We start from the raw sequence: 20,416 nt of genomic DNA on the forward strand, positions 1-20,416 counted from the left end.
ACTGACATTATTCGCAAACGACAACAAGCGACACACAATCTTAGCCGCGCTGAACACCATGCCATCCAGAGTCTCAAAAACAACCTGGACATTATAATCAAACCAGCTGACAAAGGGGGTGCTGTGGTCATTATGAATAAGGCCGACTATAACCAGGAGGCAACCAGACAACTCTCCAACACCACATTTTACAAACCTCTCCCCTCTGATCCCACCTTGGAATACCAAAAGAAACTACACTGTCTCCTTAAAAGCCTCCCCACAGCTACTCGGGAACAAATCCACACAGAATCACCTTCTGATCCCCGACCAGGATTGTTCTATCTACTTCCCAAGATCCATAAACCTGGGCACCCCGGACGTCCCATCATCTCTGGTATTGGCACGCTCACTACTGGTCTATCCAGCTATGTAGACTCTCTTCTCAAACCCTTCGCAACCAATACCCCCAGCTATCTCCGAGACACTACTGACTTCCTAAGGAAACTACAAAACATCGATAACCTCCCCAATAACACCATCCTTGCCACCATGGATGTAGAAGCTCTATATACCAACATCCCACATGAAGACGGATTACAAGCAATTAGAAACACTATCCCAGAGGACACTACTGCCAACCTGATAGCAGACCTATGTAACTTTGTTCTCACCCACAATTATTTCCAGTTTGAGAACAACTTATACCTCCAGATCAGTGGCACAGCCATGGGTACACGCATGGCCCCACAGTATGCTAACATCTTTATGGCTGACCTAGAACAACATTTCCTCAACTCCCGTCCCCTTTCACACCTTCTCTACCTACAAATCAACAATGGAAAATTAGACACCACTCTCTACAGAAAACCCACCGACTCATACAGTTACCTACATGCTTCCAGCTCCATTCCAGGACACACCACACGATCCATCGTCTATAGCCAAGCCCTTCGATACAACCGCATCTGCTCTAATCCCACTGACAGAGACCAGAAGCTTCAGGATCTCTACCAAGCATTTATAAACCTCAACTACCCACCCGGAGAAACAAAAAAGCAAATTGAAAGAGCCAGACGAATACCTAGAAACCATCTACTACAAGACAGACCCAAGAAAACCAACAATAAAACACGGCGGCTACGTCTACACTGGCCCCTCTTCCGGAAGGGGCATGTAAATTTCAGCAGTCGTCGTAGGGACTCTTGGAGTATGGTATCCTGTTCCAGTATAGGCTGTAGTTTATTGATAATGTGTTGGACAGGTTTAAGTTGGGGGTTGTAGGTGATGACAAGTGGGCTACGTCTACACTGGCCCCTTTTCCGGAAGGGGCATGTAAATTTCACGAGTCGTCGTAGGGAAATCCGCGGGGGATTTAAATATCTGCCGCTTTTTTCTGTCTAGACTGGCCCCGATCCTCCGGAAAAAGTGCCCTTTTCCGGAGGCTCTTATTCCTACTTTTTTAAAAGCCGGAAAAAAGCGGCGGACATTTTTATTTAAATGCCGCGGGGGATATTTAAATCCCCCGCGGATTTCCCTACGACGACTCGTGAAATTTACTTGCCCCTTCCGGAAAAGGGGCCAGTGTAGACGTAGCCCACTTGTCATCACCTACAACCCCCAACTTAAACCTGTCCAACACATTATCAATAAACTACAGCCTATACTGGAACAGGATACCATACTCCAAGAGGCTCTGGGAGACAGACCCATAGTCTCCTGTAGACAACCACCTAACCGCAAGATGATTCTTACCAACAACCACAGGACATACCACACTAATACCAACCCTGGTACCTTCCCTTGCAACAAACCCCGTTGCCAGCTTTGTCCACATATTCATTCTGCTGATACCATTATTGGACCTAACCAAGTGAGTTATAAGATCAAGAACACATATTCCTGCGCATCCAGAAATATAATCTATGCTATCGTGTGCCAAAAGTGTCCGTCTGCTATGTACAGTGGACAAACATCTCTGACACTTCGCCAAAGGATTAATGCCCACAAAACAGATATCAGACAAGATCACAAAGAAAAAACAGTTTCTTGCCATTTTAACCAGAAAGGACACTCTCTCAATGACTTAACCACCTGCATTCTGCTACAAAGACCTTTTACATCTGCACTTGAAAGGGAATCCTCTGAACTGTCATTCATGTTAAAATTCGACACTCTCCAAAAAGGAATGAACAAACACTTGAACATTCTCAACAATCTTACCCATTATCAAGATAGCTTCCCCAATTATCACCTCTAATACCATTAACTCACAAACATCCCACTCTCCCTACCTCTAATATCATCAATTCACAGACACTTACCTTCCTTCCTTCCCCCCCCCCCCCCCCCGCATACCCCTTCTGTTCTGAAATGTGATTTGTCCTTTTCATATGTGTTCATTTTTTTTAATTGTATCCTTTGGTATATATGGTTGTGACTACTTTCTTCCACTATTTGATCTGAGGAAGTGGGTCTGGCCCACGAAAGCTCATCATCTAATAAACCATCTTGTTAGTCTTTAAAGTGCTACATGGTCCTGCATTTTGCTGACGTTCTAATGTAGGAAATCAGTGTTTCTTGCGCAAGAACTATGATGCTCCCACTCAGGAATAAGCCCTCCTGTGCAACTGATCTTGAGCAAGAGGCCGGTGTAGAGAGGCAACATGAATTTCTTGTGCAAGAAAGCCCTATGGCTAAAATAGCCATCGGAGCTTTCTTGCGCCAGAGAGCGTCTACACTGGCACAGATGCTCTTGCGCAAAAGCACATGCCAGTGTAGACGCTCTCTTGTGCAAATACGTTAGCGCAAGAACTCTTGCATTACAGAGTATTTGCACAAGATCATGCCAATGTAGACGTAGCCTTACAGTCTCCGTTCCTGAGGCGTCTGTAACTCTGAGGTTCTATTGGGTGTGGCTAGGTGTATGCTGGTGTCTGTACCAAACCTGCCTGCAGTCCAGCTCCAAATGAAGCTGCCTGGGGAAGAGAAGCAATTGCCCACACACAGTGACCTGGCATGCAACGCTCCTCCAGTGGCTCAGTGCTGGATTCAGCCCTTCCCAGACTCAGCACAGTGCCTCAGACCACGGCTGCATGGTCCTTGGAGACCTTCCCAAGACCCCGGCTTCGCTTTGGAGCCCAGCAGAGACTCATGGCACGGTGTGGTCCAGCTCTCCCAACACTTCACTCTCAGTCACCCCTTCCTGGCTATTCACTTCCACGCCTGGCGCACTGCCGCCTAGCTCGGGGGTCAGATCTGATTTGCCACAATGCCCCCGTTGCTCACACACAACGTCCCTTGGCACTGAGACAGCAGCAAGGGCCGAGTAAAGCAGCACTTGCTGGCTGCTCTGAGCCACTCCCGCACCACAGAGCAGCCAAAGACGGCCACCCTGCGGCAGCAGAGTGGTTCACAGGGAGCAGAGCGCACTGGGAAGCTGCCCCAGATGCAGAGATGAAACACGTTGTGCGCTCCTTTGACAGTTGCCCTGCTCCTGCCCTGTCCCTCTACAAAGCCACAACCCTTCTGACTTCACACCCCCCTGCCGCCCAGCGTGATGTTGCCCACCCAGAGGGGCAGACTGGAGGACTTGCCATCTAGCCCAAAGCAGGGCCAACCCCTGCTACACCATCCCAGCCAGGGCGTTGCCACATTAGGCCCATTACTTCTTGTCCTGCCTTTAGTGGCTGTGGAAAGCAATGTGTGTGACAGCTCTTACAAACTCCCCCTGCCCGGTCGTCTTTCCTCAAGACTAGCCAGGCCCCACAGTTTCAGCTTTTTTTCACATCCCAGGTTTTCTAACCCTTGTATTGTGTTTGTTGCTCTCCTGGGGACTCTGCGGTTTGTCCGGTCTTTCTTAGAGTGCTGCAGAGCACAGCGGGCCAGTTACAGCCCAGAGTGGAATTAGCCTTCCTTGCTGTCGCACCACATTGCTGACTCCTATTCCGCTTGGAGCCACTCTGAGCCCCAGGCCTCTTTGAGCAGTGCTATGCCTCACCAAAGGTTTGTAGCTGTGTGTTGATTTTTTCCCTCCTCGGTGGGGTACTTTGCACTGATCGTTACTGGATTCCGTCTTGTTGATTTCAGACCAATATTTCAAGCCATCCGGAGTTCTAATCCTGTCCTCCAAAGCGCCTTCAACCCCCCCCCCCCCCCCCCCGGTGTCACCTGCAGACTGCAGGCGCGTATGCTCCACTCCGTAGTAAATGATGGTCTGACTCCGCAACCCCCATCACCATTCTGCAGAGTCAGTTAGATCAGCTCCTTTCCCTACCTGACTCCAAGGGAGCTGATCTGCATCAGCTGAGGGTCTGCCAGGGGCCTCTGCACCCTGCAGAGTCAGAACCTAACGCACACAGCGCAGTGACCCCGTGGGTCTATTCGCATGCTTTGTTTAATCATCAGTGGGACAAAAAGCAAGGCTGATTGATAGATCTGACCCCTGCCTGACTGCAGTCCGAGCTTTGGCCGGGAGAGTCTGCCGGCTCTAGCACAGCCTCGTACGGAGTAAGGGAGCTGCAGTGTGGGTCTGTGACCAATTCACCAATACCAAAGGATTTTTTGCTTCACTGTGCATGACGCTGCCAGTATTTTGGCATTATCAGAATAAACTAAGGGGGTGCAATTCCCTTGCAATTATAGCAATGGAATTACATCAACGGAGTGCAAAAGCAACGAGGAGTCCTGTGGCACCTTAGAGACTCACAGATTTACTGGAGCATGAGCTTTCGTGGCAAAGACCCACTTTGTCAGATGCCCACGAAAGCTTTTTTTTACCCACGAAAGCTTATGCTCCCATAAATCTGTGAGTCTATAAGGTGCCACAGGACTCCTCGCTGCTTTTGCAGATTCAGACTAACACGGCTGCCCCTCTGATACTTGACATCAATAGAGTGCAAATTTTCAGAACACAGGCAGGGTTTGGGAATTCACTGTCCATTAATGAGTACAGTAAATGGGCCAGAGCTTCACTGGGGTAAATCAGACAGACTTCAGCGGGACTACACTGGTTCTTCACTACACGAGGTTCTTAAGATTATATATATAATACATTTAAATACATTATATTTTATCTATCTAATTTTGCTTGGTTGCTTATTAAATTTGTCCTGAAAAGCTATTGAATATATGTTTATTAAAATAAGCTTCCACAATTTAGTGTCCCATCAAGAACTGAGAAAAAATTATATAAAAAACAAATTAAAATATGAAAGCTCAAATGAATAAACCACCTGCCATGTAAATTCATTCAAATCTTAACTTAACATGGCATGAGATTTTTAATTCTTTCAGTTTAAATAGTGGGTTTTTTTCTTTCTTTTACTACAACTTTCTCTACCTGACTTATCAGAGTAAAGTAAAAATTCTCTTGTAATATTTGTGATAATATATTTGTCCTTTCAATACAGATCACTCAAGGAAGTAACAAAATTCCCATAGCTAGTCTCTGAAGTTGTCTTATAAAAAGTATGATAATAGTGAGAACTCTCATGGGTAAAATCCAAATTTCAGAGATGCCATAGAAATAGGCTAACATAACATTTTTTAAAAGAAAAATCAGCTGTACAGTGACACACAAAAAATCCAAATATAAACTGAGATTTAATCTGCTCAAGTATTTTTTAAAAATCACCATCTTTGTGGTGTTTCTCTTTAATAATATTATTTAGAACTGGACAATCTCTGCTTTCTTGAGATAATATGGCACTTGAAAAGTGGAAATAGCTAAAGAAACCAGTGGTAGAAAAACTAGAGACTCTTAGCTCCGCACACAGCTGCTCTATGATTTGGCAAGTCTGAAGAGTATTGCCTTTGACTGCAAAACAATTAAAGACAAACATCAGAAGAAATAGCAGGCCCATCGACATGGCTGTAAAAAAAGCTTCCTCCCCAAAATACATGGTTTCATTACGCCTCTGCCCCCACCCGTTGTTTCTGGCTAATGACCTTTTTTCCCTAACTTAGTGTTTATAAGCGTTTTCAAACCTCAGAACATTGCATCTTTAAGCTTTTTATCCAGCATATCTGAAATCTTTCTGTGGCATTTGATGAGGATTACTGGCCCCTTTCTATCTGTAGGGATCTAATACAAACATTTAAATAAAACAAAAAAACATAATCCCAGGATATTCCTTCAGAGAGAAATGTGATCAGATCCCTCGCTGGGATAATGATGCATTGAGATGCGTGGTGTGCCTTGCACACACAAATACACAGATGCGTGTGTCTAAAGAAATGAAAAAGGAAATTACATTAAGTAACTAAAACTAAATAAAAGATCTCTCTGTATATATGATTGTGGAAGAAATTAAAAAGGAAACTAAATTCAGCAACTAAAGATTAAATAAATAAACGATCTCTCTTCATATGTTTGTGTGCAGATAGATAGATAGACAAAGGATAGAGAGATTTCACGAGTAGACAGTTACAGATACATACGTGCCTACATATATGTATTTAGACATGTACAGTGTGTACAAATATTCACATTAACATGTATACATCGGGGAGCTTTTAGTAATTAAATGTTATTAATTTCTTTCTGATAAAACGGACATCGGGTTTTGAAGGCCCCTTGCCGGTGTCGGGTCTGTTCCTTGCTGGGATCCAATTTTGATGGTCCCGAGCCCAGAGAGTTCACACATTTTGCCAATCTCTCTTGGCGGCTCTGCCCCAGAGAACAGAGCTGGCCCCTGGCTTTGGGGGAGGAGAAACTTGACTCTTTGCTACTCACCAGTGGGGCTGCTCGGATGGCCAGTGGGTTGGGAAGTTGCCTGGAGCCAGCCTGTCCAAAGCCCAAACCTTGGAAGGGACTTACTGGTACAGGGGCAGGGAGAGAACTTGCCAAGCTCCCCATGCCTGGTTGAGTCTGCACAGGACCCTACCTGGGCTCAGCCCAGACCTCCTCCAGTTCTCCACACTGGCTAAGGGGGCCCCCAGGTTCTCCCACCGAGCCAAGCCTGGTACCCTGCTCTGCCCAGGGGAGGGAAGGTCCCTCCAGGGGCCAGCCCCAGCCTGAGATAAGAAGGCAGCAGAGCCCGGTGCCGCACTCCCTCCTCACTGTACCCTAGCCCTGGACTCCGCTCTGATCTGGGTGGGTTGGTCGTGCCCTGCAGCGTCCTGGTTCCCAGGCCCAGTGGATCATCCCCCCCCAGCACTGCAGGTATAAGGTCTGTTCCCTAAGAACTTGGAGTTGGGCCCCGCTCTCCAAGTGACCTGCTGAGCCCGCTGAGCCCAGCCCTGCTGGTGGACAGGACCAGGGGCGCAGGGCAGCGGTGGCACTGCCGGAAAGTGGCCGTTTCAGTAACCAGCCCTGGGCCAGACCTGCTGCTTTGGGACAGATACAAAGTCTCTCCAGGAGCACTGGGTTGGGGCATGGGGCCCCCTCCAAGCCCCCTAGCCGAACCCCCACAGCCCTTTCCCAGGGCTCGATGCTGCCGCAGGCATCGCTCCACCTCACCCAGCCCCACAGCAGAAGACCCAGAGCTGCTGCTGGGATGTGGGGAAACGTGTCCTGCCCTCGCCTGCCACACAGCAGGGGCGCGGGAGGCAGAGGCGGCAGGGGCTGCTGCCTGGACAGGAGCCAAGAAGGGGCTGTGAGATGCTCGGGCCCCTCGAGCCCCAGGTGTGGAGGCAGCAGCCTCTGGAGCAGGAGCCTGGGACCCCCTCTGCTCCGGGGACTCTGGCCGGGGCTCCTGGAGCCGGCTGTGCCCCTGCCCTGCCCCCGGGAAAGGACGGTCACGGCTGGATTTGATTTACCGTAGAGCGCTGCCTCCTCCGGATGCGAGCCCAGGGGTTGGGCGCTGTAGGGTGCTGGCGGCTGCTCCACTCTGCTAGTCTCCCCCAGGCTGCCCGTGCCGCTTTTGCTTGCCATGGGGCAGGGCACCTGCAGGGGGCCCAAGAGCGAGTCCTGATCCCTGCTAAATCCCAGGATCACGTCGATGCTGTGCACATGCCCTGCACCCCCCAAGCCACTCCCGCAGCCTTTCAGCAACACCTGCTGCTGCTGCAGGGCCAGGGGGGCTGCGGGCGGCTGCAAGGCCCCTGGCTCCAGCACGTTCATAGGGCCCTCCTGCAAGGCCAGGGGCATTCAGATGGGGGGGCAGGTTGCAGAGGGGATGGGGACAGGGGAGTGGGCGGATGGGTGCAGGGGGGCAGCTGATGTGTGGGGTGAGCGACCCAGGTGCAGGCAGCCAGCTGCCTCCTGGCACCGTCCTGCTCCCTCTGTCTCTCTCTCACTCTCTTCTCACTTGCGCAGCTCTTCATCTGCAAGGAAAGAAGAGAGAGGAGAGGAGGAGGGTGAGGAACTTGCTGGCCTCCGGGGAGCTGCATCCGAACCACAGTCCACCGCCATCGCCCGCCCCTCCTGGCCCCCAGGATGCACGACTCTTCCCCAGCAGGCGACCAGGGTCCATCCCGGGCTGGGGCTGAGCTCCAGGGCGCTGGGCAGCTACACGAGCTGGAGAAGCCAGACCTGCCACCATCCCATGTCTCTGCACATCCCCCTGCCCACACCTCTGCTTCCAGCTCTGGGCCTGGGCTTTCCCTGAGCAGCCCGGAGACACTTTGCCCCCCTCCCTGAGGTCTGGATACGCGACCCCGGCCAGAGGTGCTGGAACTAGGCATGCTGGGGGCTGCAGCACTCCCTGGCCTGAAATAGTTTCCATCATATTTTTTGGCCCATTGGCTCTCACCCCCCAATACCATCGTTCTAGTCCCCCCGCACCGGGGTTAGCACCGGCCTGGCCTTCGGCACAAGCACAAACACCCGTTTTAAAAGCTGCCAGATAATAAAGAGCAAAAGTGCTGGTGGTGCAGGCGCCCACAGCAATACGAGCTGGGGCCACAGGCAGGTAACTGGGACAAATCTCATGAGAGGGGTCCCACAGTAGAGTTGGGCCAGGGTAGGGGCTGGGAGTGCATAGCCTCTGCAGTCCTAGCTCTCTGTGTTAGCTGCACACACAACAAGCAAAGAGTAAGACCGACGCAATGGAAAGAATGAGAGTAAATAATCCACCGAGTGGGCCCAGGAATAAAATAAGCAAGGAATTAAATGAATCGCAGATTCATAGAAACAAGCAAAATAAGAGCAGAGAACGATGCATAAGGGAGAGTAAATCAGAAAACAACAAACACATAAGCTACACCTACTAAAAAGGAAGAACAAAACTCCAACTTCCGGATCAGTTTCTAGGGCTACGTCTACACTTCAGGTTATTTTCAGAATAAGGTAAACAAACTGCAAACCGCAATTTGCGTACCTTTTCCCGATTCTACGCGGGTCCAAATGTGGGAAAAAACTCCTCTTTCAGAAAATGAAGAATACAGGGCTTCCGAAAGAGCATGCCCACTTTATCAGAAACTGATCTGAAAAAGCAGACGTGTTCCCTGGACACGGCAGAGTATCCCGGAAAAACTATGTAGTGTAGACATAGCCTCTATCCCAGCTATCCCTCTACATCCCTGGCTTTCTGTCTGTGGAGCCACCCGGATCTGACACTCTGTTTGCCATAAACCCTTTCTGTGTTAAATCTCAGCGCTGGCTCTTCCTCTTGGTTCTGTTACATTTCTGCCAATGATTTTATTTCCCCCTCTGCTTTAGTTTTGACATGTGCAGTTCCTGTAGGGCCCCCCCACTGTCTCCCCAGCCCTCCTGAGACTCTGTCTCACATTGTCACCTTTTCATTTTCACCTGGGTCATCCTTGTTGGAAAGCTCATTCTACCCAGCAGAAATAAAACCTCATGAACTCGAATGGATATGTAATGAGCAGAGATGACTGAAGGCACAGATTCTGCACTCTTTGTTACACCCGCCCCCAAACTGTAAGTCTCAGGCAGGTGCAGAATTTGCCTCCCTCCACGCACAGATCCACTGACCTGACTGGAGCTGCTCCCCACAAATATAAAAATCAACCAACGTCTATGGCCTTTGCTCATGCAGAATCCATTGGAGTCAGTGGACAGGATCGGGCCCTACAATGCATAATCAGACCAGCTCCCCTTCTAAACATTCCAGCAATTGGTCCCATTCCTGTTAGCAAAAGCACTCAAAAAGAAAAGGAACGTTCCGAATAAATTCAGGGTGTGTATTTCAAGAATCTCTTCTAGAATTTTTAAGGAACCTTAATTAGATTCATTCAACTAAAAGAGCTGATTTCGATTTCCCGTCTTGGTCTTCAGTGGATCCTGGTATTTCATTATGGACTCCATGATCGCAGCAGCAATTTTTAGTTTTAAGTACTTAAGCTTTAAAACTGTAATGAAGGAAACTGCAAAGACACAATCTCTTAGGGATTTCTCTCTGTTTTGATTTATTCTTGAATACACTTTTATTCCTCTAGAATACTGCATGGGAACGGGGTTACCCACAACCCATCGTTTCTTCAAAAAAGTAAATAAAGTGAGAAACAGTTAAGAGCATTTTTTTCCAAGCTGAGATAAAGGTCAAAGATCACCGATGACTAAAACTGTTGAACTGTCTCCTTGAAGCTTATTAGTCAAATGATTGGGATTTCTGGGGACTTCCCCCGACATTTCTGCAGTTTAACAGGAATGCAAAGAAAGAAAAGCAAAAGGACAGAAGAGAAGAGGAAATGCAAAAGTAGAAAAACGTAACAAAAGCAAAGACGGACAATAGGCTGGCGGGTTCCAGCGTGGTTGATAAACTCAGAATGCTGGTTTGCACCCGTTTGCTTTTCATGTCCATTATTTAAGAAGGAAAGAGAGTTAAGGCAGCCAAAGTATCCAGGGGTCTGGCTTCTGACCTGGAAGGACAGGTGAACGAAGTGGGGGAGAGAGTGGGCCGGATTCAGCCCTACGTGTAGCAGGAGCGAGCCAGTGGGAGACAGGGATGGTATTCGTGCGTGAGAGGGACAGAAGGGCTTTTCTGAGCTGTTTTTCTGCTGATTTCCAGGGCCTGTCTTACGCCCAGCGCTCTCCCCCCCAGTCCCCGCTGGGTTTCTGTTCCCCCAGTGACCACATGGCACCTGTGCCTCTTTCCAGAGACCTCACTTCTTCAGGCATCTCTCCCCCACCTTTCCCCGCTGAATTAGAAGAAAGAAAAATTACCTGCTGGGCTCCACTTGGATTTTCCAGGAGTATTTAACTTGGAAGGTCCCTCCTGGAAAGCAAACAAGCGGCTCAGCCTCACCAATCTTGCAGCTTGGCAGCCAAAGTTCCCTCTAGTCTCCTTATTTGTCACAGAACCATCTCGCTAAGGCTCGAGAGAATCTTTATTTAGTCTTGCAGATGTCACCAGGCCCTGCAGATTGGAAATGAGTCCAAGGGATTAAGGCGAGGTCATTAATTGGAGGCCTTCCCCTTTAAGAATGATTGACAGTTACTTTCTGGACAAGTAATTGCTCTAAATGTCCCTCCAGCTGAGGGAGGGGGACAACTCTAATGATGGACAAAGAGGGGAGCTGCCTTCCCCACTCAGGCTGTCTCCCGTACAAAGGCGTCCTGCTGGAGTTTTCCTTGTAATCCCCTCATTACCGAAGAGGAAAAGAATTAGAAACAGAGCGAGGAGAAGAAAGGCGGACGGGGCTGCTGGGGAGAAAGAGAAACACTTTGCTTTGGCCTTTTTAGCAGCCCGGAGGTTTGCCTGAGGGAAGTTCACTGACTCAGGGCCCGAGCACAGCCCTGGGGGAAGGCGTGCCCCCCACCTGCCTGCTCCTTGGTGGGCACAAGGCCACAAGCCTGGCTTGCCCCACTCTTGGGACGCGTGGCCAGGCTGGCTCACGGCTTGGAGTCAGGCGTGGTTGGTTTGAACGCTGCCTTTTCTGTGGGCTCGTCGGGTAAAATGCCTGATCCCTAGGGCCTGAGTTCTGGTCCCATTGCATGGGAGGGAGAGCTCTTCCCGGGTCTATGGGGAGGGAAAACTTGCTGTTGTCACAGGGATAGAACTGACCTCTAGGGTGGTGGGAACAGGCTAGTTCATTCCCATCCCTGCCCACAAAATGTGGTTGGCCCTGGTGTAGGTGAGCCCCACCCCCACCCCCAAAAGCACAAGAGTATCAGCAATTCCCTACACCCAAACTCCTGGCGCCCGCATCCCCTGCAGCCTCAGGTGCTACTCAGGAGGAGCAGGGTCACTCCCCGGGTGGCTGAAATGTCACCTTGCCCTGTTTTCACCTTTCTGCCCCAAGTGCGACTCGCACGGGTGGTTGGTCCCTGGGGCGAGGGGAGACATGGAGAGGGGTCGCACACAGCCAGAGGGCTGTTACCCCAGCTCATCACAGAGCGAAGGAAGTTACAGCTTTCACGTGTCCCTGGCCGCCTTATGGAGCCCTCTCACTAATGCTCACATGCTGTCTCAGATCCTTCCCACCTCAGGCCTCAATGCAAGTGTAGCACCCCACCCCCACCCCATGTAGAAGCACTCTGCCCATCCCCCAATGCACTCATCCCCAGACCTTGCTGCAATGCCTGGTACCACCTGCACCCCCAGCCCCCAATGCACACACAGCTCCCTCAGAGCCATGCTGCAACACACGGAAACACCCGCACACCCAGCTCCCAATGCATATACAGTTCCCTCAGAACCATGCTGCTATGCACAGTACCACCCGCACCCCCAGCGCACACAGCTCCCTCAGAGCCATGCTGCAGTGCATGGAACCATCCACACCCCCAGCCCCCAGTGCACACATAGCTCCTTCAGAGCCATGCTGCAATACATGGAAACACCCGCACCCCCAGCCCCAATGCACACACAGCTCCCCCAGAACCATCCTGCAATGCACTCATCCCCAGACCTTGCTGCAATGCCTGGTACCACCTGCACCCCCAGCCCCCAATGCACACACAGCTCCCTCAGAGCCATGCTGCAACACACGGAAACACCCGCACCCCGAGCTCCCAATGCATATACAGTTCCCTCAGAACCATGCTGCTATGCACAGTACCACCCGCACCCCCAGTGCACACAGCTCCTTCAGAGCCATGCTGCAGTGCATGGAACCATCCACACCCGTAGCCTCCAATGCACACACAGCTCCTTCAGAGCCATGCTGCAATACACGGAAACACCCGCACCCCCAGCCCCAATGCACACACAGCTCCCCCAGAACCATCCTGCAATGCACCTCCAGCCCCAATGCACCATCCGCACCCCCAGCCCCAATGCACACACAGCTCCCTCAGAACCATCCTGCAATGCACCTCCAGCCCCAATGCACCATCCACACCTCCAGCCCCAATGCACCATCCGCACCCCCAGCCCCAATGCACCATCCACACCTCCAGCCCCAATGCACCATCCGCACCTCCAGCCCCAATGCACACACAGCTCCCTCAGAACCATCCTGCAATGCACCTCCAGCCCCAATGCACCATCCGCACCCCCAGCCCCAATGCACACACAACTCCTTCAGGACCATGCTGCAATGCACGGAACCACCCGTACCCTGAATCGCCCAGTGCACACAGCTCCTTCAGAAGTTTCCCCAATGAACATGTGTCAGCTCCCAAACCATCCTCCACGTTTCGCACACCAACCCCACGTTCCCCTTCCCCCAGTGCTCACTCATTCCTATCCTTTATGCGCCTCTCCCAAGTCACAGACTCCATTCCTCCATCCTATCAGAAATTCCTTCCGCAGCCCGTCGGGAATGCTGTCTGTAATCACAATCATCCGCAGGGAAACTGGCCTGAATAAGAGCCAATGGGAGAACGGAGATGGACCCCGACTGTGGTGTGGTTGAGGGCACTGGCCTTGTGCGACCAGGATTCAAACCCCCACTGTGCTATGGACTCCCCATGTGACCTCTGGGCCTCAGCACCTCAGCTGTGAAATGGGGGAGCAGTGTTGTACGATCGCCGAGAGCCTGGGTGATTTGCTGACCACGGGCCGGCTCCCTCGCTGGGATCTGGAGTGAGATATGCAGCCAATCAAACCGACCTGAGATTCAAACCCTCCCGCCATGCTGCTCACAGGTGAGCTGGTGGCGCAGCCTCTGTCCCAGGAGAGACACTTGCTGGTGATTTGCTCACGAGGCGGGTGGAAGATCCTGTGCAGAGCCCTGGTGACAACTGTGGAACTGCCATGCCGTGTGACTGCCCTTCACTGGGCAGACACCACCTCCATCCATCTCCAGCTCCTTTTTCAGCAGGAGAGGGGTGTCCATGCCACACGTCTGCCTGGAGGAGCCGGCTGTGTTATACTCCGCTGTCCCAGCGCTCTCTTTAGCCGTAGCTGTCATGCACCAGCATCTCTGCAGGGAATAGCCGACGGCCGTACCCACACTGGGGACTGGGTTCTAGTATGTTTCCCCCTAGAACTGAAGCAGGGTAACTGGTGAAGGAGTGTGTCCATACCACTTTGGTTATGCTGGTTTAGGTCACATTCCTCGTGACTCTTCGCTTCGCACGGTGCTGTGCATTTTACAACCATCTGCACAGCATTGTGGGCGAAATCCCATGGTGCAAAGTTTCACTGTTAGGCCCGATACAGTCTGAGGTTTCTATCGCAGGGCAGTGTGGGTTTCCTTCCAGAGCCTTTCAAACTACACAAACTGCCACAAGTCCTCTCCTGTCAGCTCATAATTTAGCTAAGCCATTTTCGAAATGCAGACAGGCAGCATGGAGGAAACTCGCTGAGGGCCATAACGCTGGCAGCATGAATACCAGCCGGCTGTTGCATGTGTACTGGCAATTGGGAAGCCAGATGGCTTAGGGTGGGTGGGGAGACAGCCAGGGCAGTGCCACCACCATACGGCTAGGGAAGGAGGTGGAGGGAGTTGACGCTGAGCAGGTAACTCTGCAAGGTATTTTCTTGGAGCAGCTTCAGTCAGCGGACCAGCTAGCACTGGCTGGTGGAACAGCAATGGCTGCAGAACTTCAGGCTATAAAAGGCTGCTTCTTCCCAGCGCTTCCCCACCCTCCCAGGGAAATCGGTTTTCCTATTATCCAACCTAGACCTCCCCCACTGCAACTTGAGACCGTTGCTCCTCGTTCTGCCACCACTGAGAACAGCCTCTCGCCATCCTCTTTGAAACCCCCTTCAGGGAATTAAAAGCTGCTCTCAAATCTCCCCTCTTCTGCAGACTAAACAAACCCAAATCCCTCAGCCTCTCCTCGTAGGTCATGTGCTCCAGCCCCTTCAACATTTCTGTTGCCCTTCGCTGGACCCTCTCCAATGTGTCCACATCCTTTCTTGCACCATGGGATTTCGCCCACAATGCTGTGCAGATGGTTGTAAAATGCACAGCACTGTGCGAAGCGAAGAGTCACGAGGGATGTGACCTAAACCAGCATAACCAAAGTGGTATGGACACACTCCTTCGCCAGTTACCCTGCTTCAGTTCTAGGGGGAAACATACTATGGAGGGACCCAGAACTGGATGCAGTACTCCAGATGTGTAAACTGGATGCAGTACTCCAGATGTGTAAACTGGATGCAGTACTCCAGATGTGGTCTCACCAGGGCCAAATAAAGTGGAATAATCACTTCTCTAGCTTTGCTGGCAGTGCTCCTCCTAATGCACCCTAACATGCCATTAGCCTTCTTGACTACCAGGGATCACAGTTGATTCATATCCAGTTTGTCATCCACTGTAATCCCCAGGTCCTTTTCTGCCAAACTTCTGCCTCGCCAGTTGGCCCCCAGCCTCACTTGTCCTTGTTGAAACTTATCAGATTTCCTTTGGCCCAGTCCTCCAATTTGTCTAGGTCACGCTGAACCCTACCCCTACCCTCCAGCGTATCTACCTCTCCCCCTAGCTTAGTGTCATCTGCAAACTCACTGAGGGTGCAATCCATCCCCTCAGCCAGGTCATTAATAAAGATGTTGAACAAAACCAGCCCCAGAACTGATCCTTGGGCACTCCGCTTGAAACCGACCGCCAACCAGATATCGAGCCATCAATCACTTTCTGTTGAGCCCGACAGTCTTGCCAGCTTTCTATCCACCCTACAGTCCATTTATCCAATCCATATTCCTTAATTTGCTGGCAAGAATACTTGGGAGACCATCTCAAAAGCTCTGCCAAAGTCAAGGTAGATCATGTCCAGCACCTTCCCCATGTCCACAGACCCAGTTACCATGTCATAGAAGGCCATCAAGTCGGTCAGGCATGACTTGCTGTCAGGGCTGTTTCCCACCCTGGCTCTCCAAGTACAGAAGGTGAGGGCCCACAAAGCTAGAAAAGAAAAGAAAAGAAAAGAAAAGAAAAGAAAAGAAAAGAAAAGAAAAGAAAAGAAAAGAAAAGAAAACCTTTGCTTCTACAGATGCTGGTTACAAAAACTTAGAATCATAGAGCTGGAAGAGACCTCAGAAGGTCGTCAAGTCCAGCCCCCTGCTCTAGGCAGGACCAATCCCAATTAAATCAACCCAGCCAGGGCTTTGTCAAGCTGAGACTTAAACACCTCTAGGGATGGAGACTCCACTACTTCCCTAGGGAACCCATTCCAGTGCTTCACCACCCTCCTAGGGAAATAGTTTTTCCTAATACCCAACCCAGACCTCTCCCACCGCAACTTGAGACCATTGCTCCTTGTTCTACCATCTGTCATCACTGAGAACAGCCTCTCTCCATCCTCTTTGGAACCTCCCTTCAGGAAGTTGAAGGCTGCTATCAAATCCCCCCTCACTCTTCACTTCTGCAGACTAAACAGACCCAACTCCCTCAGCCTCTCCTCGTAGGTCATATGCTCCAGCCCCCTCATTATTTTGGTTGCCCTCCACTGGACCCTCTCCAATCCTTTTTGTAGTGGGGGGCCCAGAATTGGACACAATACTCCAGATGTGGCCTCACCAGATGTGGCCTCATAAAGGGGAATAATCACTTCTCTGGATCTGCTGGCAATGCTCCTCTTAATGCAGCCTAATATGCCATTAGCCTTCTTGGCTACAAGGACACACTGTTGACTCATAACTTCCCCAACAATACAGATTTTAGGGAATTGCTGCCACCATCAACTGATTTTTATCTCTAAAAAAAATCAGGGGTTGAACACTTGAACCCACCCCCAGGGGTACCCCAAACTCTTTCGCCCTAAAAGAGCTTGAAAAAAGAAAAGAGGAAAACAAGCTGCAGTTGCCAGCAGCTGACCTCTCAGTGGGTATGTCTACACTACCACCCTAGTTCGAACTAGGGTGGTTAATGTAGTCAACCGAAGATGCAAATGAAGCCCGGGATTTAAATTTAAATCGTGGAACGAGGTGTAACGGTAGTTCGAATTAGAAAGCCTAATTCGAACGACCTACTCTGTGCCGCGTGTAGCCGCGGGCATGGAGTCCGAACTACCGGGGATTTAAAAATGGCGGCGCCCAGCAAGATGCAAATGAAGCCCGGGATATTTAAATCCCAGGCTTCATTTGCAACTTCGGTTGACTACATTAACCACCCTAGTTCGAACTAGGGTGGTAGTGAAGACATACCCAGTCAGAGGCATGCAGATACACACACACACAGATAGATAGACCTGCCAGGACACAAGAATCAAATCATTCCCTTTAAAAATGTACAATGACCAATATACAGGGAGAGTTCTAAGTAGCTGAGTCTGGAAATGCCTCTCCAGAGAGGGAGTCAGCCACTTTGTTAGAAGCTCCTGAAATGTGTTTTATGTCAAAGTTAAAGTCTTGGGCTACATCTACATTGGCCCCTTTTCCGGAAGGGGCATGGTAATTTTTGAAATCGCAATAGGGAAATGCACGGGGGATTTAAATATCCCCCGCGGCATTTAAATAAAAATGTCCGCCGCTTTTTTCCGGCTTTTAGAAAAGCCGGAAAAGAGCGTCTACACTGGCCCCGATCCTCCGGAAAAAGCGCCCTTTTCCGGAGGATCTTATTCCTACTTCAAAGTATCTATGGTGACAACGAAAAGCTTGTCATGGTCAGGGCCCTTAGTACAGAGTCAGGCATCTGCGCATCCTTAAGCTGGTTAAAAGCTTCCTGGCACGTGCCAGTCCATTGGGCCGCGTTTGGCTGCTTTTTCCTGGTCAGGTCTGTAGTAGGGTGACGATCTCACTGGGGTGCAGTACAAATCGCCTGTAATACCCAGCCACGTCTAAGAAGGATTGGACCTGTTTCTTTGACTTAGGGACAGGCAAGTTTTGGATAACTTCTACCTTAGTCTGTAGAGGCTTGCTAGTTCCTTGACCCACCTGGTGTCCAAGGTAAGTCACCCTGTTTTCGCCAATTTGATATTTTTGGCCTTAACTGTGAGCCCTGCCTCCCTTATGCATTGGAAGACAACCTGGAGGTGTTGGAGGTGTTCTGCTCATGAATCAGAGAATACGGCCACATCGTCCAGATAGGCCAGTGCAAATTCCCCAAATCCAGCTAGTAGACTATCCACAAGCCTTTGGAAGGTTGCAGGTGCATTGTGCAGCCCGAAAGGGGGAACACTAAACTCATACAGCCCTGCATGTGCAATGAAGACTGACTTTTCCTTGGCTGCATCCTCCAGGGGTACCTGCCAGTATCCGCTGGTTAAGTGTAGGGTGGAGATGAACTAGGCACACCCCCGCTTCTCCAATAGCTCATCTGTGGTGGCTTTGGATAGTTGTCTGGGCGAGTTACAGCATTCAGCTTACAGTAGTCCATGCAAAGCGGATTTCTGTCAGGGCCTGGCACACGTTCCTGGCCATAATGCTCCCTAGAGCCACTGCTTCAGGCCATTGGGTGGCAAAATCCTCCAGAGTCAGTATGAACTGTTTCTCTCTGGAGGTCTTTTTAGGGAAAAGACCCATAATATCCACAGTTGCACTCTGAAATGGGACCTCTATTATGGGGAGAGCTGGAGAGGTGCTTTGACCTGGTCTTGGGGCTTCCCCACCTGCTGGCACTCCTCACAAGTCCGGACATAGCCAGCCCCCCCTTGCCCATTCCCTCCCAGGAGAATGGCCTCCTCAGCCGATCTTTGATTCTGTTCACCCCAGCATGGCCACTCGGGTGATCGTGGGCTAAGCTCAAGAGCTTTTCCTGGGCCTTCATTGGAACTAAGTAGATGTGGGTGGCAACCTGGGCAGCGGTGGTCATGAGATGATTGAGTTCAGGATCCTGACCAAAGGAAGAAGGGAGAGCAGCAAAACACACACCCTGGACTTCAGAAAGGCAGCTTTGACCCCCTCAAGGAACTGCTGGGCAGGATCCCCTGGGATGCTAACATGAGTGGGAAAGGAGTCCAGGAGAGCTGGCAGTATTTTAAAGAATCTCACTGAAGGCACAGGAACAAACCATCCCGATTAGCAGCAAGAAAAGCAAATATGGCAGGTGTAACCCTTCTGCTGGGTAGGCCTGGCAGCAACCAGGGCCGGGTTCAATATCTAGGGGTCCAGCTCACACAGAACCGGCTCGAGGCCCCACCCAGTAACCTGGGAAATTCACACACTCCTGGGTGCGTCTGAGAGGCAATGCTTCCCCACTCGCACGCACAGAGTCTGAGTGTAGGAAAGAAACATTGAATGAAACAGAGAGAAGTCAAATGGCATTAACTTGGGAAAATACCACAGAGTTCATAGCCCAAACATGAGCTAAGCCCCCACCCCCCTAGCCAAGAATCACCCGAAGTCCCAAAGTCCAACACCCCAAAAGTCTCTGCCTACGTCTACACTGGCATGATTTTCCGAAAATGCTTTTAACGGAAAAGTTTTCTGTTAAAAGCATTTCCGGAAAAGCACGTCTAGATTGGCAGGGACGCTTTTCCGGAAAAGCACTTTTTGCGGAAAAGCGTCCATGGCCAATCTAGACGCGCTTTTCCGCAAAAAAGCCCCAATCGTCATTTTCGCGATTGGGGCTTTTTTGCAGAAAAGAAATCTGAGCTGTCTACACTGGCCCTTTTGCGCAAAAGTCTTTCGGAAAAAGACTTTTGCCCCAACGGGAGCAGCATAGTTTTTCTGCAAAAGCACTGACAATCTTACATGAGATCGTCAGTGCTTTTGCGGAAATTCAAGTGGCCAGTGTAGACAGCTGGCAAATTTTTCCGCAAAAGCAGATGATTTTGCGGAAAAACTTGCCAGTCTAGACACAGCCTCTGTTCCTGGTCAGTGCCGCCCAGAGTCCAAAAGTTCACCCGCAGGATTTTACCTCCCAACCTGGGTAGAAATGGGGGTGGGGAGATAGATAGGGGGCACCTTACATGGTCTGAGGCTGACGGCCCCACCTCTCCGTAGGGTTCTGCTGCAGTCTTTAACGCGAGCTGCTCCGCCATGCTCCACCAGCTGTCTCGTTCCACTCCACCGGATGCTCCGCTGGTCGCCTGTTGCTGCTCCTACCAGCTGCGCCGCTTCTGCAAAAGAGTTCTTGTGCAGAATCATGCCAGTGTAGATGTAGCCAGGGGGAAAAGGGGCAGGTTGGGCCAGTCCTACAGCTCACACCTGGCAGGTGTGCAGCAAGCTGACTCAAGCCCTTTAACCCTTCCCCCCGGCTCAGCTCACTCAGTTCTGGAAGGGGAGAGGCTTGTTCCTCAGAGACTTCTCACAATGAT

The 20,416-nt window shown here is 50.7% G+C and overlaps 1 protein-coding gene across 1 annotated transcript in view; it reads right to left on the reverse strand.

Annotated features, from left to right (window-relative positions):
- The window catches only part of RAX2 (retina and anterior neural fold homeobox 2), a 27,765-nt gene extending 7,556 nt beyond the window's left edge, over window positions 1-20,209 (reverse strand). Inside the window, exons 1-3 of the mRNA XM_006132599.4 lie at window positions 20,069-20,209; window positions 11,051-11,243; window positions 7,741-8,247 (exon numbers count right to left, since the gene is read on the reverse strand). Coding sequence (XP_006132661.1) covers window positions 7,741-8,071 — 331 coding nt within the window. The 5' untranslated portion in view covers window positions 8,072-8,247; window positions 11,051-11,243; window positions 20,069-20,209. The remainder of the gene's footprint in view (window positions 1-7,740; window positions 8,248-11,050; window positions 11,244-20,068) is intronic.
- Between the last annotated feature and the right edge of the window lie 207 nt (window positions 20,210-20,416).

This window comes from Pelodiscus sinensis, chromosome 19 (assembly GCF_049634645.1).
Source record: "Pelodiscus sinensis isolate JC-2024 chromosome 19, ASM4963464v1, whole genome shotgun sequence".
NCBI lineage: Eukaryota > Metazoa > Chordata > Testudines > Trionychidae > Pelodiscus > Pelodiscus sinensis.